A 17,891-nucleotide genomic window follows, 5' to 3' on the forward strand; every position below is an offset into this window, starting at 1 on the left:
TGGGAGTCTGCAGCAGGGCAGGGCCAGTCGGGCAGGCTCCTGGCAGGGGGTCCTCATTTTCCCCATGCAAACGTGGACAGCAGAAAGAGGTACAGTGAAATCCATCACTTGCTCCCCTGAAAGCACGAGTAGCTCCTAAATTCCTAGAAGATGACCACATCAATCCATGATCGGGTTAGGGAAATGCCAGCCATAGACAGACAAAATAAACTCTGTCCTGGCTGACAGACTGCTGACAGCGAGCAGAAACGGCTCGTAATCGATGCCCTGGAAAAGCTGGGCCCATGGGCTTGTGAATATCCTGCCAAAAAGGCAGGCCCCAGACTCTCAGACAGGACGCCCATGTTTACACTGGCTTTTCAGGATAGAGAACAGGGGCAGGACGAAGTAGGGAAGGAAAGAGCTCAACATCCCAGAGAGACAAGACACAAAATAAGTTTCCTGATTCTAACTCAGAGAACTATTACAGAAAGAAAATAGAAAAATCCAACTGCCCTGCAGGGAAAAGATGCATCTGGCATGAGGCATTTCCTAACACAGACACAGAAGTCAGTTTTCCAGGCCTGCCTGGCATCTGCCCTAGAACAGTGCCTGATTTGAGGTAACTCCCACCACCCCAGTCTCAGTCCATGTGACTCACAAGAGGCTGGGACCCCACCCCAAAGCTCTAGAGCCCTTCGTTCCTCTGGCCAGTGACGGGCTCTGAGGCAGGAACATGACCCAACAGAGATGGAGAGGCTGAAAGGACAGGCCCCCACCTTTGACCACAGGCACAAGGCTGGGTGGCCCTAAGCCTGGAGCTGCTCAGGCCCCATCCAGCCATGTGGTGGGAAGAGTCCAGAAGAGAGAGACCATCCTGCCATGTGGACCAGCTGCACCTGAAACTAAGGATGTGATATGGTTTGGACATGTGTCTTCTCCTAATCTCATGTTGAAATGTGACCTCCGTGTTGAAGGTGGGGCCTAGTGGAAGGTATTTGGGTTATGGGGGTGGATCGCTGAAGAATGGCTTGGTGCTATCCTCGTGATAATGAGTGAGTTCTCACTCTATGAGTCCACACGAGATCTGGTTCTTTGAAAGAACCCAGCACTGGCCAGGCACAGTGGCTCATGCCTGTAATCTCAGCACTTTAAGAGAAGCTGAGGTGGGAGGATCACAAGGTCAGGAGTTCGAGACCAGCCTCGCCAATATTCTCCAGGCTGAGGCAGGAGAATCAGGAGAATCACTTGAACGTGGGAGGCAGAGGTTGCAGTGAGCCGAGATTGTGCCAACTGCACTCCAGCCTGGGTGACAGAGTGAGACTCCATCTCAAAAAGGAAAAAAAAAATAAGAACCTGGTACCTCCCCACCCTCTCTTGCTCGCTTTCTTGCCATGTGACATGCCTGCTCCCCTTTCACCTTCCACCATGACTGTATGCTTCCTGAGGCTTCACCAGGAGCAGATGCCAGCACCATGATTCCTGTACAGCCAGCAGAACTGTGAGTCAAAATAAACCTCTTTTCTTTACAAATGCTCCAGTCTCCGTTATTCCTTCAGACACAGAGTGAACCAGCACAAGACTTGCAGGTATGTGAGTAATAAATTCTTTTTCTGACTTGTGGCAGTCTGAGGAGAGTTTCTGTCACTCGCAAATGAAAAATTCCTGATTAATGTTTTCTTCCCCCAAATAAAGCCTGAGTGTTCTCAAGTTTTCCACATTAAAGTTTAGATTATCTAACTCGACACGTGTTTCAATGCCCTACCAATTTAACTGTGCAACTGTTCACCTCACACGATTTCCAAGGAGAATGCCAAGAATGGGCTTTGGGAATTCCAGGCTGGCAGCATTTTTTCCCCTTTCTCTAAGCCACAGCCACCAGCCCCTCAGCTTCAGTAAGGTTCTCAAATGGAGATCCAGAAAGGCCCTCATGGCCTTGGCCCCAGGACCACCCCTCAATTCATTTCTCAATTAAGCCATGGCTCCTGCACAGACTGCCATGCCCCTGGGAAGGCCTCACCCAGGCCAGGCGCTGCCCGTAAGAGCTGCTCCCTCTTCACTCATGGGAGTGAGGGCTGGGATGAACCCTGGCTGATGTAAGTCTTCCAGAAAATAAAGACAGCGAGGCCAGCCCAGGCTGCAATGTAAACTACAAGCACTTATCAGCCTTTTAATAGACATCAAAGCAATTCAGGCCACCTTGATATTCTTAGAGCAAAAAATCATGATCAGGGCTGGGCGCAGTGGCTCACATCTGTAATCTCAGCTCTTTGTGGGGGCGAGGTGGGTGGATCACCTGAGGTCAGGAGTTCGAGACCAGCCTGACCAACAAGGTGAAACCCCGTCTCTACGAAAAATACAAAAACCAGCCAGGCATGGTGGCAGGCGCCTGTAGTCCCAGCTACTCGGGAGGCTGAGACAGAATTGCTTGAACCCAGGAGGTGGAGGTTGCAGTGAGCTGAGATTATGCCACTGCATGCCAGCCTGGGAAATGGAGCAAGACTCTGTCTCAAAAAAAAAAAATCATGATCAGAAGATTACAGAGGCAGCCTACAAGATGTGCTGAACCAGGTCAGGGGATGGTCCCTGCTCTAGCCCTCACCAGGGTAGTTGGTCCCCTTCTTAACCTCTCCAGGTTTAACTCCCCCACCTGTTAAGGAGACACCACTAGAAAATGGCTTTGATGACCAGAACTTTGACTCTTTTGCCAAAGGGGTTTCCACAGCTTGCTCACACCCTCCATTGACACATGTTCCACAATCCTGGGAATGGAGCAGGCACGGTGCCCTTTTTACATAGTTGGTGGGCATGGCACAGGTTTGGCACCAGACTCGCTGGCTCTGCCCCTCACCAGCCTGCAGCTCCAACCTCCAGGCCTCTCTCTCTCCCCTCTAAGAGGGGAGAGTGGCGCCCACCTCAGAGGTTGACTCGGAGCACAGAACAGCGGCAAAGAACTTAGCACCACGTCTGGCAGGCAGTAAGGACGCCATAAAGCTGGCTATTGTTATCGTTCCTGCAAGTTGGACACCTGAGTCTCTAAAATTCCTTCCATTGCAAGCTTCACAGATCCTGCTCCTCATAGCAGTCCTGAGCATGAGAGCTGCCAGGAAATAAGGGCACCACCTCAATCAAAGACCCACTGGCACCCAGGGGAAGGGAGGGTGATGCCAAGGAGGGGAGGAGCATGTTCTGCCGGCCTGCAGGCCACACCCAGGGGGACGGGACTGGACTGCATCTCTGCCCCGCCCAGCACCCAGCCTTTGTGACCTTTTCATCAGAGTTGGTTACCTTGAATTCAAGTCAACATCTTGATAAATAAAGCCATTTGCCCTACATCACCATGCACCATGCTAATCTCTTGGAAGAGATTCAGTTCATGGCCAAACCCAGACAGGGTGGCATCAGAGCCTTGAGATTCAAAGCAACAATCAAAAGGCAAATAGACACAGACTTCCTGGGTCCAAATTCTGTGACATGGTTTGGCTTTGGGTCCCCACCCAAACCTCATCTTGAATTGTAACCCCCACACATCGAGGGAGGGACCTGGTGGGAGGTGACTGGACCACGGGGGCGATTTTCCCCATGCTGTTCTCATGATAGTGACTGAGTTTTCATGATACCTGATACTTTAAAAGTGGCAGTTTCCCCTGAGCTCTCTCTCTCTCCTGCCACCTTGGGAAGAGGTTCTTGCTTCTCCTTCACTTTCCACCATGATTATAAGTTTCCTGAGGCCTCCCCAGCCCTGAGGAACTGTGAGTCAATTAAACCTCTTTCCTTTATAAACTACCCAGGCTCAGGTAGTATCTTTATAGTAGTGTGAAAACACACTAACACATCCTGGCCCTCCACTTTCCAGCTCTGTAACTTCTCTGAGCAAAGTCTGTTCATCTGTAAACACAGTCTCTAGCTCCTAGGATCCAACACGTCGACATGTGTAAAGCTCTTCAGCAGTCCCCAGAATATACGAACACTAGGTAAGGGGGCAAGGCTCAGCTACTCCCATACAGGGGATACCTGCTCAGCAACCTAAGCTAGTCCCTACTCTTCCTCTTCCTTTTGGCCTTGGACTCCTTGCTTGACCATGCCAAGGGCCGCTCTCTGCTTGTCACAAAGCCACACGGACTCCACAGAGGCTATGGTCCCTAGACCAGTCTCCTTCATGTACAAGTTACACCCCCACGGCTTCATCAAGACCAACTCAGCACAGCATCCTTACCGGTAGGTTGCCACCTCCAGGCTGAGGCCGGTCTTCACCTGCAGGAGGTCCTGATAGTCCCGCAGCCAGTCAGCCATGGCCAAGGTGAGGGTCGCCTTCTCATCCTCCAGGCAGTCAATCACTCTCTAAAGAGAATAGACAGACTTTTAGATTGGAGAACTGGAGCTTTACTGGGTCGAACTGAAGGTACCAACAACTAAGGACATAAAAACAGACCAGGATTATTAGAAGAGCTGAAAAACATTCAGGGTTATTAAACATGCAGTCATTTGCAGGATGGTTTCCAATGTTTTCTCTCTTCCATGTGGAAGTTTGTTATTGCATATGGAACACTTTGATAGGACACTGGCTTCTCTGTTCAGACTCTCTATTAATAATGAATGCTTAGGAGTTTATTCAAATCATCTCTACCGTTCAGACATCAGGCAGCTTAGGAAAGCCTCAAACCAGTCACTAAGATGCTATGGAAAATAAGCCAACACTAGAAATCAGGGGTTTTACAACATTTGAAGCATCGGTCACTCAGATTTGAACTGGAATGTACCCCCCAAAGTCACAATTTCTCCAATAATAAGCAGGTAAACTGATACAGTTTTGTTTCACTTAGAAAAGCTACTTTAAGATCAGCTGGGGAGAAATGCATTCTGGGCATAAATGACAAAATACAGACTCAGATATAAAACTTCTTTTTGGGCCGGGCACAGTGGCTCAAGCCTGTAATCCCAACACTTTGGGAGGCCGAGGTGGGCAGATCACTTGAGGTCAGGAGTTCCAGACCAGCCTGGCCAAACTGGCAAAACACTGTCTCTACTAAAAATACAAAAATCGGCTGGGCATGATGGCGCAGACCTGAAATCCCAGCTACTTGGGAGGCTGAGGAACAGGAATCACTTGAACTCAGGAGGCAGAGGTTGCAGTGAGTCAAGATCATGCCACTGCACTCCAACCTGAGTGACAGAGCAAGACTCCAACTCAAAAATTAAAATAAAAATAAATAAAACTTTTTTTTGAACTGTACTTGCACAGTGCAGTTAGTAAGGGCATCCTGGGTGCTCCTTGCAGCTCCCCTCACCCCTGGCCGCGTCCCTCACCTGCCTCTCTACCTGGCAGGGAGATACTGCAGCCTTCTGAATTCCGGTCCTAGACTAGCACCCACCACATACAAGTCACACAGCACATAGCTGTTCAATTAAATTTAAAATGAAATGATCCAGATCATATTACCCTCCTTAAAATATACTATTTGAAGTCGACAGTATCTTCTGATTAATACACACATGGGCTCATGGGCTTCAGCTGCACCGATTTCCAGTTTTGTTTTCTTCCTAGTTGTTAGTTACTCTGGGGAACAATTAGCCAAGCAAGTATTTCAACATTGAAATAAGTCCATATACTTTTAACTTCTGGTTTGTAATGGGAAGTCGCGTTACTTCTGAACTAATTAACTAAACTAAGCTAGACCTATAAACATTTATCTTTGTAGAATTCACAAACGGTAAGACTACTGGGAGAGGGAATATTATGTTCATTGCTGCTGGAATCCCTTCACCAAAGGCACCCGGCAAGATGCTGAGGGTCCACAATACATATGTCTGTGAAATCAACAAATGAACTGCTAAGATTGCACATGGAATTTATCTTTTTGGGTATTTTTTGTTTGTTTTTTGAGACAGAGTCTTGCTCTGTCACCCAGCCTGGAGTGCAGTGGCGCAATCTCAGCTCACTGCAGCCTCCACCTCCCAGGTTCAAGCGATTCTCCTGCTTCAGCCTCCCAAGTAGCTGGGATTACAGGTGCCCGCCACCACATCCAACTAATTTTTGTATTTTTAGTAGAGACAGGGTTTCCCCATGTTGGCCAGGATAGTCTCAACTCCTGACCTCAGGTGATCCTCCCACCTTAGCCTCCCAAAGTGCTGGGATTATAGGCATGAGCCACCGCACTCAGCCGGAATTTATCATTTTTCAAAACGCATGATCGGCCAATAAATATTTCCACTTCTCGTAACAGTTCTATTTCTATGCCAGCTATTGTTGCTAGGTTCCCTTTGAATATAAATGGTACTAAAATAGTTTAAAACCCCTTAGCTTTTAAAGCAAAGAAGTAAACTTAAAAATCACTGGCTTATGTCTCAGGGTGGAAAAACGTTCACAGATCCCACAGCTGGCATTACAAACAGATAGAGAAGCTCACCAGAGCAACTGCCAGCCTTGATGTAGGTGAGAACACTGCCACAATTTAGCCACAGTATTCACACATTCTATAGTTAAGTCTCAGTGTCAAAATCCTACATTCCCCTGTTTCGGAGGGAATACAAATTCAGGTACAAGGTTATCATATAAGATGGGCAGTATGTATGCATGCATGTATGTATGTATGTGTGTTCTTCCTACTACAGAAAATTTGACATAACTATTACAAATTAAAAATTTATAGTAATTTATTCCTTATAAAGAAGTTCAAATGTTGTTAAACTACTTAGAAAAAAAACACGATGAAAGCCCTCCAACCACAAACCTCCTGAGCAGGTCAAGAAAGCCCAGTCACATCGAAGGGGTGTGCAGGAAGATTCTCCTCCCAGAGGACACAGAATAGTTCTGCACCCCACAAAATATGAAGAGGAAAACCAAACTGTGTTGAAGTTGGAATAAGTATAGTTTCAACCACATTTCCATGTGAGTCAGCTCCTCCTCAATTGTCAAAGGAAATTTAGTTGACGTTTGGAAGCAGGAATATAAGACTTAACTGGCTCCCAACAGTCTCCGCAGAAATCACAACAAATCCTGCTGTTGAATAAAACTTCAGACTTGGACTCTGCTTTGCCAGTCTGCAAGCTGTGGGTCGGGACAGAGGCCCTGGAGCCCCAGACACAGGACGCTAAATCTAACCCAAGCAGAGGCAGTTTCACCTAATGCTGCAAAAGCCTGGGAGAGAGGTCACCTTTTTGCTATTTAGAGAACTGTTGAGCAGCATCACAACTGATGATGAAATCTTGCTCCACACCAGGAATGGCACGCTGCTGTTAGTATCAAAAGAATTAATTTTCTCTTAGCCAAACTTGAGCTACCGCTCATTGAGCAAGTCTGTGGGATAGTTCACAAATATCATAGTCATTTGCAACCCTGAAAGGTAGAGCTCCAGGGGATTTAAATACTGTGATAACTTCAGTTAGACACAAAATTTAAATGTATTCATAACAATAAGCATGAATTGGATGCCAACAAAGTATTTATAGCTCTAGCCCAGACAGCACCCTGAACTCAAGTTATATTTTACAATCCCAGGTTGGTATGTAAGAAGCATCTCAAACTGAACACATGTACACTGAACTTGAATCTCCCATCCAGGCCCATCCTCCTAACCAATGCCCTGCAGTAAAGGGTACCCCCTTCCTTCTCCCAGTTGCTCAGGCCACAAGGCCTCCTCTCCCATCACATCCAATCTGGCAGCAAACGCTGTTGGCTTCAACTTGAAGGCAGGTCCCCCTCTGAGACCCCTGGTCCAAGCCTCCAGCACTTCCTACCTGGATTACTGCAACAGTCTCTTAAGGTATCCCTGCGCCCACTCAGTCTATTTTAAAAAGAGCAGCAACAGTGATTCCATTAAGATACAGCCAGGCCCCAACTCTCCTCTGCTCAGAACCTCCAGTGGCTTCCCATGGCACTCAGAGTAAAAGCCCAAGTCCTGCAGTGGCCACTCTACCTAGCCACATCAGCAGTCTGGCTGACGCATCCCCAAAAAACCATGCACTATTTCCACCTGAAGTCCTCTCAGGTCAAGGGACTTCCCTTGCTTTATGTGGCATTTTTCACTGCTGAATCCGCAGCCATGAAGAACTGAGCTTGGCACACTAAATGTTCAACGGCTGTTAGTCGAAGGAATGAACCAATTGTGTACACCCTGGAAGCTACTTCCAGTATCTCTTGTTTCACAAATGGGGAAACTGAATTGCAGACAGGTTAAGGAACATAACCTACCCAGAGAGTGGCAGAGTCAGAATTCAGGGCCAGGTAGGACAGCTGCAGAGCACTGACCCTTTGCTAATCCCATCCTAATCCCACCCCACCGTCCCATCTACAGAAAGTTTTCATTCAATCATGTTTTGGGGGCTTGGAAGCCTTTTCCAAACAGTCAGCCTCAGCAGCTAAGGGCTCACTTTCGTAAGCAAAAATCTGAGTGTTTGTGGGGTAAAGCTGGTCTTCACCCTATCACAAATGTCTTCAAGTGTTTTCTGAAGCCCCCTCCTGCAGCCTGGGTGTGTTACTCAGGCTTTAAGTGATCTAGATCACATTTGGGAACTTGGATGTCAGTTCAGAAAATTCTTCTCAGGCAAATCTGAGGCCAGGCCTGGGGCAGGCCAACTATCACCTCATTTAGTGAAGGCGCATGGGCCATCTGGGAAGGACCAGTTTCCCCTCAAGTAGAATCTTAGCAAGCATCTTCCCCCTTGAGCCACAGAAGCTAGCGAGAGGCAGGGAGAGCTGGGCACAATGTGGGGGCACCCTCTACTGCCTCCAGCTCCTGCCTCCAGGGGAGAGGGCATTAAAGCACATGGAACACAGAAAGAAAGAAATGAAAGAAAATCGTTTTAATACCCAAACTATTCTGACATCAGCCAGCTGGAGGGGTCTAAAAGCATTTTAGGACTGGAAATCAGTAGAGTACCTCGGACGAGCCCTTAGGAAGAGCAATGATTATTATGCTATGAATGCAAGAATACTGGTTAAAGATTTCTCTCTGATCGAACACACAGAAGAAACGGTGGCTCAGTGGTCAGCTGCTCAGGCACTGGAGCCTCAGCTGAATCCTGGCTTAACTACTTACTAATCAGGTGACCTATGTGCCTCAGTTTCCTCCTCTGTAAAGCGGAGCTAATATTAGTACCCACTTCCTAACACTGGTGTGGGCACTGAGAGTGCACATTTGTGAAGGACATCTGTGGTACCTGGCACACAGGAAGCACTTGCTACAGGCTCTTAGTAATAAGATATTTATTACTGTATACTAATTAAACCCATTTTTAGGATTTTTTCAGTCTCCCCATAGTAAGCTTCTATAGAACTTGAAAAAAATTACAGGCTTGGGGTTAAATCATCCATACTCACTCTTTCACATACTTCCTAGCATCTCTGTGATTGGTGCTGAATCTTCTGGAATGCAATTTGAAATGGGGTTGACTTAAGTTAACTGAGGGAAGATTCAGTATATGGACAAGGTAGTGACTGGTAACATTTAGTACAATAAAACCTCTGCAAATTGGAACTGAAAAAAAAAAACAAAAAAAAAAAAACGCCAGGCACAGGGGCTCACACCTGTAATCTCAGCACTGTGGGAGGCCAAGGCAGGTGGATCAACTTGAGGTCAGAGTTTGAGACCAGCCTGGCCAACATGGTGAAACCCTATCTCTACCAAAAATACAAAAATTAGCTGGGTGTGGTGGTGGGCTCCTGTAATCCCAGCTACTCGGGAGGCTGAGGCAGAAGAATCACTTGAACCTGGGAAGCACACGTTGCAGTGAGCCAAGATCAGCCACTGCACTCCAGCCTGGGCAACAGAGTGAGACTCTGTCTCAAAAAACAAAAACAAAAACAAAAAAAAACAAACAAACCCAGGTCCTTATTGACATTTTCCTCGCTCTTTGCTTTTAGGAAAAAGCAGCAAATTCTAACAAGAGAGAGCTATCGCTGAATGGGAAACTGAGAGTGAGGTCCCAGCCCCACTCTGAGGGCAGGTACGACCTCAGGAAAAGCACTTCCCCGCTGGACTCTGGAGTCCCTGTGTCAAAGGAGGGCTGGATAGGATTCTAACTGCACTTCCAAGTCCTCATCTCTCCTCCAGTGAGGGGAACTCTGATTTCGTATGTCTCAGATTAGGAGTTCCACTGAAGATTTCATTGGGGGGAAAAGAGCTTTGCTGCTAAGAACGAACACTGGAACCAGAGTTTGAAGGTCTGAAATGTGCCAAGTGAGCTGTGAACGCATAGTGAGAATTTGGTCCACACAGCATGGCTCAAAGCAGCATTTTCTAAACCTGACTGCACAGCACAAGCCCTGGAGTTGGTAGTGAGGGTTCCCTACAAAGGGGTTCCCTGGGCAGTAGGTTTGACAGACACTCCTTTTTGGAGAGTCACAATAACCACTGGTTAAATCTCCATGAATGCCACATTAAGGCACTTTTTAATTTTCACTCAACAAGGGGTATAGGACCTGCGGAACTCAGACCTCTGGCCACTGTCATTGCGAAGGGACACAAGAGCTCACAAGTGGAAATCGGTACACACTGGATCAGTCCCTGTCCCTGCTCTAGCTATGGCAAAGCCCCAAGAGAACACTTTCAAAAATTGAGGCGGAAGTCGAACAAAATCCACAACTCAAAAGATTAAATCCCAATTTAGTACCACATTGCATTCTATGATTTCGCATCTAGCCTGTAGCTCTTTGAATACTGAAAGTCTAGCGCAGTGCTGGGGACCCAGCGAGAATCAACAGGTATTTCCTTATCTGTGGACACCTGTCACATCACCCCAGTCATTCCATATGACAACCCCCATGTTCCTCTCACTTCTAATTTTAAAAAGTCAGTCTCAAATCTTTAACTCACAGCTGCAAAGTGTACTCTTGAAATATTTGTGAAATTGTACAGATGTTATTTCCAACTGTCCTCCTGAGAAGTGACAGTGTGATTCGGGAATATTTCCAATTCTGGCTGAGGCTGGGCAGGGCGGGGGCCAAACGCTAGGACTGGACTGGGCATAGTTTACATCAGCCACAGGTGTCACCCCGCCGGTGTCAGAGGGTTTGCTTCTCTGAAATAGTAACTGTTTATATCACTCTGCACTTGTAATGACATCCTGCCAAAGGGCCCCACTTTCCCACAACTTTTACACTACGCAGAGATCTGACGTCAGCGTGTGCTGTGAGCAAAACATCTTCGATCAAGCTCTTTTCTGCATTATGGTTGCTGCCCCTCCCAAGATCAAACAAGCCAGCCACCCAGGGAGCCACAACTGCGGCTTCCAACTGGGAAATCATATTGGCAAAATAAAAACCGTTTTGGAAATTAACTTTTGAGTTTTCCCGAGGAGCGCTATAGACAGCGGGGCTACCATAAGCCGTCACTTCTGGAAGTGAGAGAGGTTTCTTGGTTAACTCTTAGATTTGGATCTACTGAGTCTACGAAGCACGGGAAAAGGAAGGAAAACCTAGAGCTAACAGGGTCGCCTATCAGGATGCGCCCAGTCACGCGCGTCAAGAGTTAGAGCAGTTGCCACCTAACTCCATGACGGGCACCGGACTATCCGCTGGCAACTGCCGCCCGGCGCTCGCCCGCTGAGTCCATGGACCAGCGGACCGAGTCCGGGTCCCCAGGCCATTTGGGCACCCTCTGGGCGGGCCCTACCGGTCCGCGATGCCGCGCCCCTGGTGAAGGGGCCGCTGCCCCACCCCGTCAAGGGCAGGGTGCCGGGGCGGCGGTAGGAGGTATGGGGTCAACGCGCAGTCCCGGTGCACAGACCTGCCGCTCCTGGGCCTGCAACCCGTACTCCTCGCGCATCCGCAGCAGCTCTTCTTCCAGCCGCGCGCGCAGCTGCTCCAACCCGAGCGCCTCGCGCTGCAGCCCCTCGACCTCCTGAGCGCACAGCCGGGTCTCCTCCTCCGCCTGGAGTCTGCTCTCCTGGCCGCGCCGCAGCGCCTCCTCCAGCTCGCGCACCTCGTCCTCGTACAGCTGCACCGTCTCTCGCCACGACTCGGCCACCAGCAGTGCGTAGCTGTCGTGCACCTCCCGCAGGCGCTGCGGGGGCGCAGCGGGGCCGGTGGCCCGGGCGCGGAAGTGCATGGTCAGGTTGGCGGCGCGCGCGCGCAGCTCCCGCACATCGCGTTCGTGGGCCGCGTCCAGGCCGCGGCGCTCGGCCTGCAGCCGGCCCAGCAGCGCCTCGAGGGCGGCGCGCGTGCCCAGCGCCTCCTGCAGCTCACGCTGCTGCGCGCCCAGCTCGGCGTCCAGGCGGCCGCGGGCGGCGCGCTCCTCCGCATCCAGGCGCTGCAGCTCCCTCAACTCGCGCCGCAGAGCGTCCCGCTCGCCCTCCGCCAGCGCAGTGGCCCAGCTCAGTTCGTCCAACTGCTGCCGCAAGCTGCGCGCCTCCTCGGCGCAGCGGGCCTGCCCCTCGACCCACAGGCTCTCTCGCCCGCGCCGGCCGCGCAGCTCCTCCTCCAGGAGCAGGTTTTCGCGCTCCAGCTCCCGCACCCGACACACGTAGTCATAGAGCCGGGCGTTGAGCTCCTGCAGCTCGGCCTTCTCGGGGCCCGTCTGCAGCCGCCAGGACAGCATCTTGCCGGGCGTGCGGGGCTTTCGCGGCTGGCCGGCTCCCTCCTGCCCTGCTCTTGTCCTGGTCTTGTCCCCTCCGCCACGACGCTCCGGCCTCGCCGCTGCCCCGGAGGCCCGCAGACTGGGACGCGAGCTGGAGAGCCCGGGCACTTAGCGGACGGGGCGGGCAGACTGGGCGAGGGCAGCGGCCTCCAGCCAATCAGAGCGCGGCTCGGCGCGGCCTCTGCGGCCGGACAGCGCCCCCTGCAGCACCTTGGCGGCCGCCGGTGGTCCGGGCGGGCAGTCGGGTAACAGCGGGCGGGATGGCGGGCTAGCCAGGCCGGGCTCAGCGAAGGGACCCGGGAGAGGGCGCCGTGCTGCTGCACTGTCACGCGTGCCCGCAGCATACGAGTGTCCTGGCGTTCGTGGATGGGAATAGAAGCCTATTGAGTTGCTATGGTGCTGGCCATTTACGAGAGACTTCTTACCCGAAGCCCTGGAGATTGGGGGGTTTTCTATTTTTAAAAAAATTATATGGATCGGGCGCGGTGGCTCACGCCTGTAATCCCAGCACTTTGGGAAGCCAAGGTGGGAGGATCGCTTGAGCCCGGGAGTTCGAGACCAGCCTGAGCAATATAGACCCTGTCTCTACCAAAAAAAAAAAAAAAATAGCCTGGCGTGGTCACACGCGCTACTTGGGAGGCTGAAGTGGGAGGATCACTTGAACCCAGGAGTTCAAAGCTGCAGTGAGCCTGATCATGCCACTGCACTCCAGCCTGGAAAACAGAGTGAGATGCCATCTCATATATATATATGTGTGTGTGTGTGTGTGTGTGTGTGTGTGTGTGTGTGGCGCATACATGCGCAGTAATCTTTTTTTTTTTTTTTTTTTTGAGACAGTTTCGCTCTTGTTGCCCAGGCTGGAGTGCAATGGAGCAATCTCTGCTCACCGCATCCTCCGCCTCCTGAGTTCAAATGATTATCCTGCCTCAGCCTCCCGAGTAACCAGGATTACAGGCCGGCGCCACCACGCCTGGCTAATTTTTTTTTCTCCATGTTGGCCAGACTGGTCTCAAACTCCCGATCTCAGGTGATCTGCCCGCCTCGGCCTCCCCTGGGATTACAGGCGATAGCCATAAAGTGCTCCAAGTACAGAACTTTCTAGACATCTAACATCTCCCCGAACTTTTACAGATCTCTCACACACACCCCAATGTGACAGCTGTTTCTTTCCAACATTTCCCTAAGAAAGTATTCAATTTAATTGTCATAGAAACCACAGCTCTTTTTTGTACACTTGCATTTCATTAGTTTTCATGGCAGTTATTTATGAATGACAATTCTCAGTATAAGTGTCATTGAGGCTCACAGGGACAAATCAGCTGACCCTTGGTTGGGGTACCCTTGGACTGGTGGTGACACAAGTGCCCAGGGGGAGACCTGGACGGTCATCCACTGGCCAGAGGGCTCCTCATGGCAGGGCCAGCAGTTAGTGTATTTTACAGATGGCATGGAAAGGTGGACTACTCAGCAAGCTGGTCCAGGGCCTCTGAGAAAGCTTCTAGTGCTCTCCTTGTCACAGGCATGAGCCTCCAATCACAAGCAAGGCAGAAAGTGGGCCTTTCTTTTTCTAGAGACCTTATGTTCGAGATCCTATTCTGTAGGTGGTAGAAATTAGTATCTTTCAATGAATAATTCCCTGTGCTTTTCTGCTAAAACTAAGTGGGGGTGGGGAGTGGGTTTATTCAGTGCTTGGGTTTATTCACCTTGGTGTGGGACAGGGGAATTTGGACCCCCATCACCCCATCATTGTCCTTCCTTCTCCCATTCCCCCAGGTGCACACTGACACCTGGCCTTTGCTTGTCAAACAAGAGAGCTGCTGTGGTGTCATCACCGAAACCTCTGTGGAGACCCTGCCAGTCCTGGGCCCCTCTGGGACATTGGGGTGCAGGAGGGCAGCTCTCACAGTTGCCCGGACTCCACTACAGCTGTTTGTTCTCAGCTCTTTGACTCACCACGCTAACAGGGGTTCTACTGTCCCACAACTCCTGGCTGGGCAGGAGACAGCCCTGCAGGATGGGAGAAGCTTCTCAGGGACCCATGAGTCCCAGCAGGACACTTTGCAGTGACTCATTAGTCTTTCTTTGCCTGGTGCCTTTCAGGGTCTTGGACTTTGAAACTCAAAACTTTTCCCCCATTTCTGCTGTAAATCCTGTCCCTTAGGAATTGACTGCTCCAGCAGACAGCTGCCCAGGTAGGGAAGGAGTTATAGGGGATCATGAACTAGCAGGGCCAGGAGGTGGGAGGGGGGAACTACCCCCGCCCCCACTCTTTCAGGATAATATTCTGCTGCTTCATGCTGAATCCTCACAACACTGAAGCTCGGAGGGGTGAAGTGACTAGAAGTATTAAAAGTTGTGACCACAAGAGCAGACTTGAGCAGACAGGGTCTGGCCAGGAAGCAGAGGCAAACTCAAAGGGAAGGGAATGATTGATGGGATGGGGGTGGATGGGATGAGGAAGCACCAGGAACCAGCAAGAGCAAGAAACTAAGAAGCTGTTAGCACCCTAGGATGTTGACTGAGCCTGGAGAAGCCCAGAGCGCTGGAAAAGAGGAGCAGAATGGATCCCAGGAGGAGGAAAGCCCAGTTCTTCCTCCAAGCCTCCCTTCTCTTGCCAGTGCCTCCTGCTGTGGAAGCCAGAAGTCACTGGAGCCTGGCAGTGGTGCACTGTGGTTGGCTCCCACAGGTTTGTGAGTGCCAACTGTTAAATTTCTAGAATTTTGTGGCCCACTTGTTAAACGCAGCCATTATTAAAAATTAATTATAGAAGCTTACAATTAATTATACAGAAAGAGCAAACATATTCAAAACGTATCACTTCCTCAGTATTTCACTGCATTTTCCTATGATCTGTTCTTGAAGTTATGAATGAGTAGTGTGCCTGCACCACAGAAATGCCATTTAATGTGTACTATCCTACTCCATATTCACTGACATTGTGCTGGTAGCCTGAGTATTTACAACACGGAAATCAGCCAATGACTTGTTTTTGTGGATTTGATGTTTTGTTGATTGTCTAGCCTTTAAAAGCAGTGGAGAGTTTGTTAATAGTGCAGATTAAATTGAGTGGCATGTTGTGTCTGTAGCTATTGAATTGTGAATAGCACAAAAACTTGAGGAAATGTTTGTCCAGTGTCTCAAAACTTGTGTCCAGATCAGGAAAGAAGTTGCTTCATGTCTGGGTGTGGTGGCTTCCACTGGTAATACCAAGACTTTGGGAGGCCAAGGCATGCAGAGCACTTGAGCTCAGGAGTTCCAGACCAGCCTGGACAACATGGCAAAACCCCCTCTCTCCAAAAAAATACAAAAATTAACTGGGCATGGTGGCATGCACCTGTAATCCCAGCTACTCGGGAGGCTGAAGTGAGAGGATTCCTTGAGTCCAGGAGATGGAGGCTTTGGTGAACTGTGATTGAGCCGTTGCACTCCAGCCTGGGTAACAGAGCGAGATCCTGTCATAACAAAATTTTAAAATCCAAAAAAAAATTTTAAAAGAAGTTACATCATGATGAGGAATAAATGAAGTTTCTCAGTTATTTCACCTTTGTCTTTCTTGCTAAGGTAAACAAAAATATCAGTCAATATTCATGGTGCTGCATTCATTTGTCAACTGTAACCATAAATTCACTAGAAACACCAGACTTCTGCAAAAATCAATGAGACCATTCTGCCAGAATCAATTTGCTATGTGGAATTTATGTTAAGGAGCAGTGTGTACTTTATTATTATTTGTAATAAAAATTTGAGAGCCATGTTGCTAACATATTAACAACTTTGCATTTCTATTAATAGCTTAATGGCAAAAATAAAAGTCCTGCAATCTTCACTTCTTATTGATATTTTTCTATTCAATAGAGTGGGTAATCTAAGCTGGAAATATTATATATTTTATAATATATAATATTTAAGATATAAAATATATACATATATAAAATATATATTTATACATAAAATATAGATTATACATATATATGTATGTATAGATGTATAATATAGATGTATAATCTATATTTTATGTATAAATATATTATATAATATATAATAAATATCTGTGCTGACATCCACTAGCCTTCCAAGAGAGCCCTAGATCTTCATCCCTACAGGCAGAGGCTGGGACAGTGGACCACTTTGGGTAGTTAAGCGGCTTGATCACTGCACAAACATATCCGGATGGGGTGATTAGTGGGACTGAAATCCCACCTGTGCTGTCCTTGCTGAGCTATGGATGTGGGTGCAGGGCAGCCTCCACCCTGAGGCAGGGCGTCTCTTCCTTAGCACCAAGGAACCATCCACGGACCAGGTCATGCACCCAATGGGCTCATTCATCTGCCCAGAAAGGATGACTTTTCCTAATTTGCACAAAGGAACCTTAGAGATGGATGTGGCCCTGCTGGCGTGGCCCCATGCTGGTGGAGTGGCTCCCACAGGTCTGCGGTCCTCTGCCACTTCCAGGTGGCGCTCAGGCCACTGGCCTCACTCAGGCTTGGGGAGATGGGGTGCAGGGGGAGGGCATTGGGGAAGGCTATCCTGGGCCATGCCGCGGCCCTTCCTCTCAGGCCCACAACTTCCCCAAGGCTGCCTCTGGGAAGCAGGGCACAAGGGACCCCTGGGATCCGTGCTTGGATCCCACAATATAACTGGGGTTTTGCTGTCTCCTGGGGCTCTGCCGAGGAAGGGGTGCAAGGCTCCCCTCACTACGACCCAGCGGCTGTGCTTCCATTCCACTCCATCACCCCTCCTTCAATATTTTCTTGCCTCTGCGGAAACCCAAGGCTACTCAGCCTTCCTTCAGGATTTTCTCCCCATCTTTAGTCCAGCTAGATGTCCTACCCGACTTCCTAAAATCTTGGATTTTGGAGACCACAGTCAGGCCTTTTCTTTTCGTCTAGGGTACAGGCCTCCCCTCAGGCAGTGAGCAGAAGGAATGAGCTGGAGTAGGGGGACAGGGAAGGGGACATCTATTAATCGTCCCACCCCACAATAATTGCACATGCCTGGGAGCCCCGTGGAGCGCAGGCCACACTGTGCCAGGTCCTCCCAGTAGGGAAAAACTAGCTATTCCCACTTCCCCAGCCCTGCGCAGGGGCTGATGGAAAAGGCTGTAGCCCCTGGCGCGCGCAGCCTCATGGTTCTTGGACTTTGCTAAAATTCTGGCTGCGGGGCCGCGCTGCTTCCGATCCGCGGCGCCGCTCAAGCGAAGGCTCAGGGGGTCCCCCTCCCGAGGCGGCCCCAGAGCCGCCCCTCTGGTCTCCATCCCGGAGCACCGCCCTCCCTCCCTCCTTGGGCGGCGCTGCCCCAGCGGTCGGGTGTTTTCACCCCCCACCGCAAGCTTCCTAC

General features: G+C 49.8%; 1 protein-coding gene across 2 annotated transcripts in view; it reads right to left on the reverse strand.

Moving 5' to 3' along the window:
- SYNM (synemin) overlaps positions 1 to 12,618 on the reverse strand; it is a 29,777-nt gene extending 17,159 nt beyond the window's left edge. For both annotated transcript variants that reach the window (XM_023220876.1, XM_023220875.1), the window contains exons 1-2: positions 11,706 to 12,618; positions 4,196 to 4,320 (exon numbers count right to left, since the gene is read on the reverse strand). In XM_023220876.1, the coding sequence (XP_023076644.1) occupies positions 4,196 to 4,320; positions 11,706 to 12,515 (935 nt within the window). In that variant the 5' untranslated portion in view covers positions 12,516 to 12,618. The remainder of the gene's footprint in view (positions 1 to 4,195; positions 4,321 to 11,705) is intronic.
- Positions 12,619 to 17,891: the final 5,273 nt, after the last annotated feature.

The sequence above is a fragment of the Piliocolobus tephrosceles genome, chromosome 6, assembly GCF_002776525.5.
Source record: "Piliocolobus tephrosceles isolate RC106 chromosome 6, ASM277652v3, whole genome shotgun sequence".
Lineage (NCBI taxonomy): Eukaryota > Metazoa > Chordata > Mammalia > Primates > Cercopithecidae > Piliocolobus > Piliocolobus tephrosceles.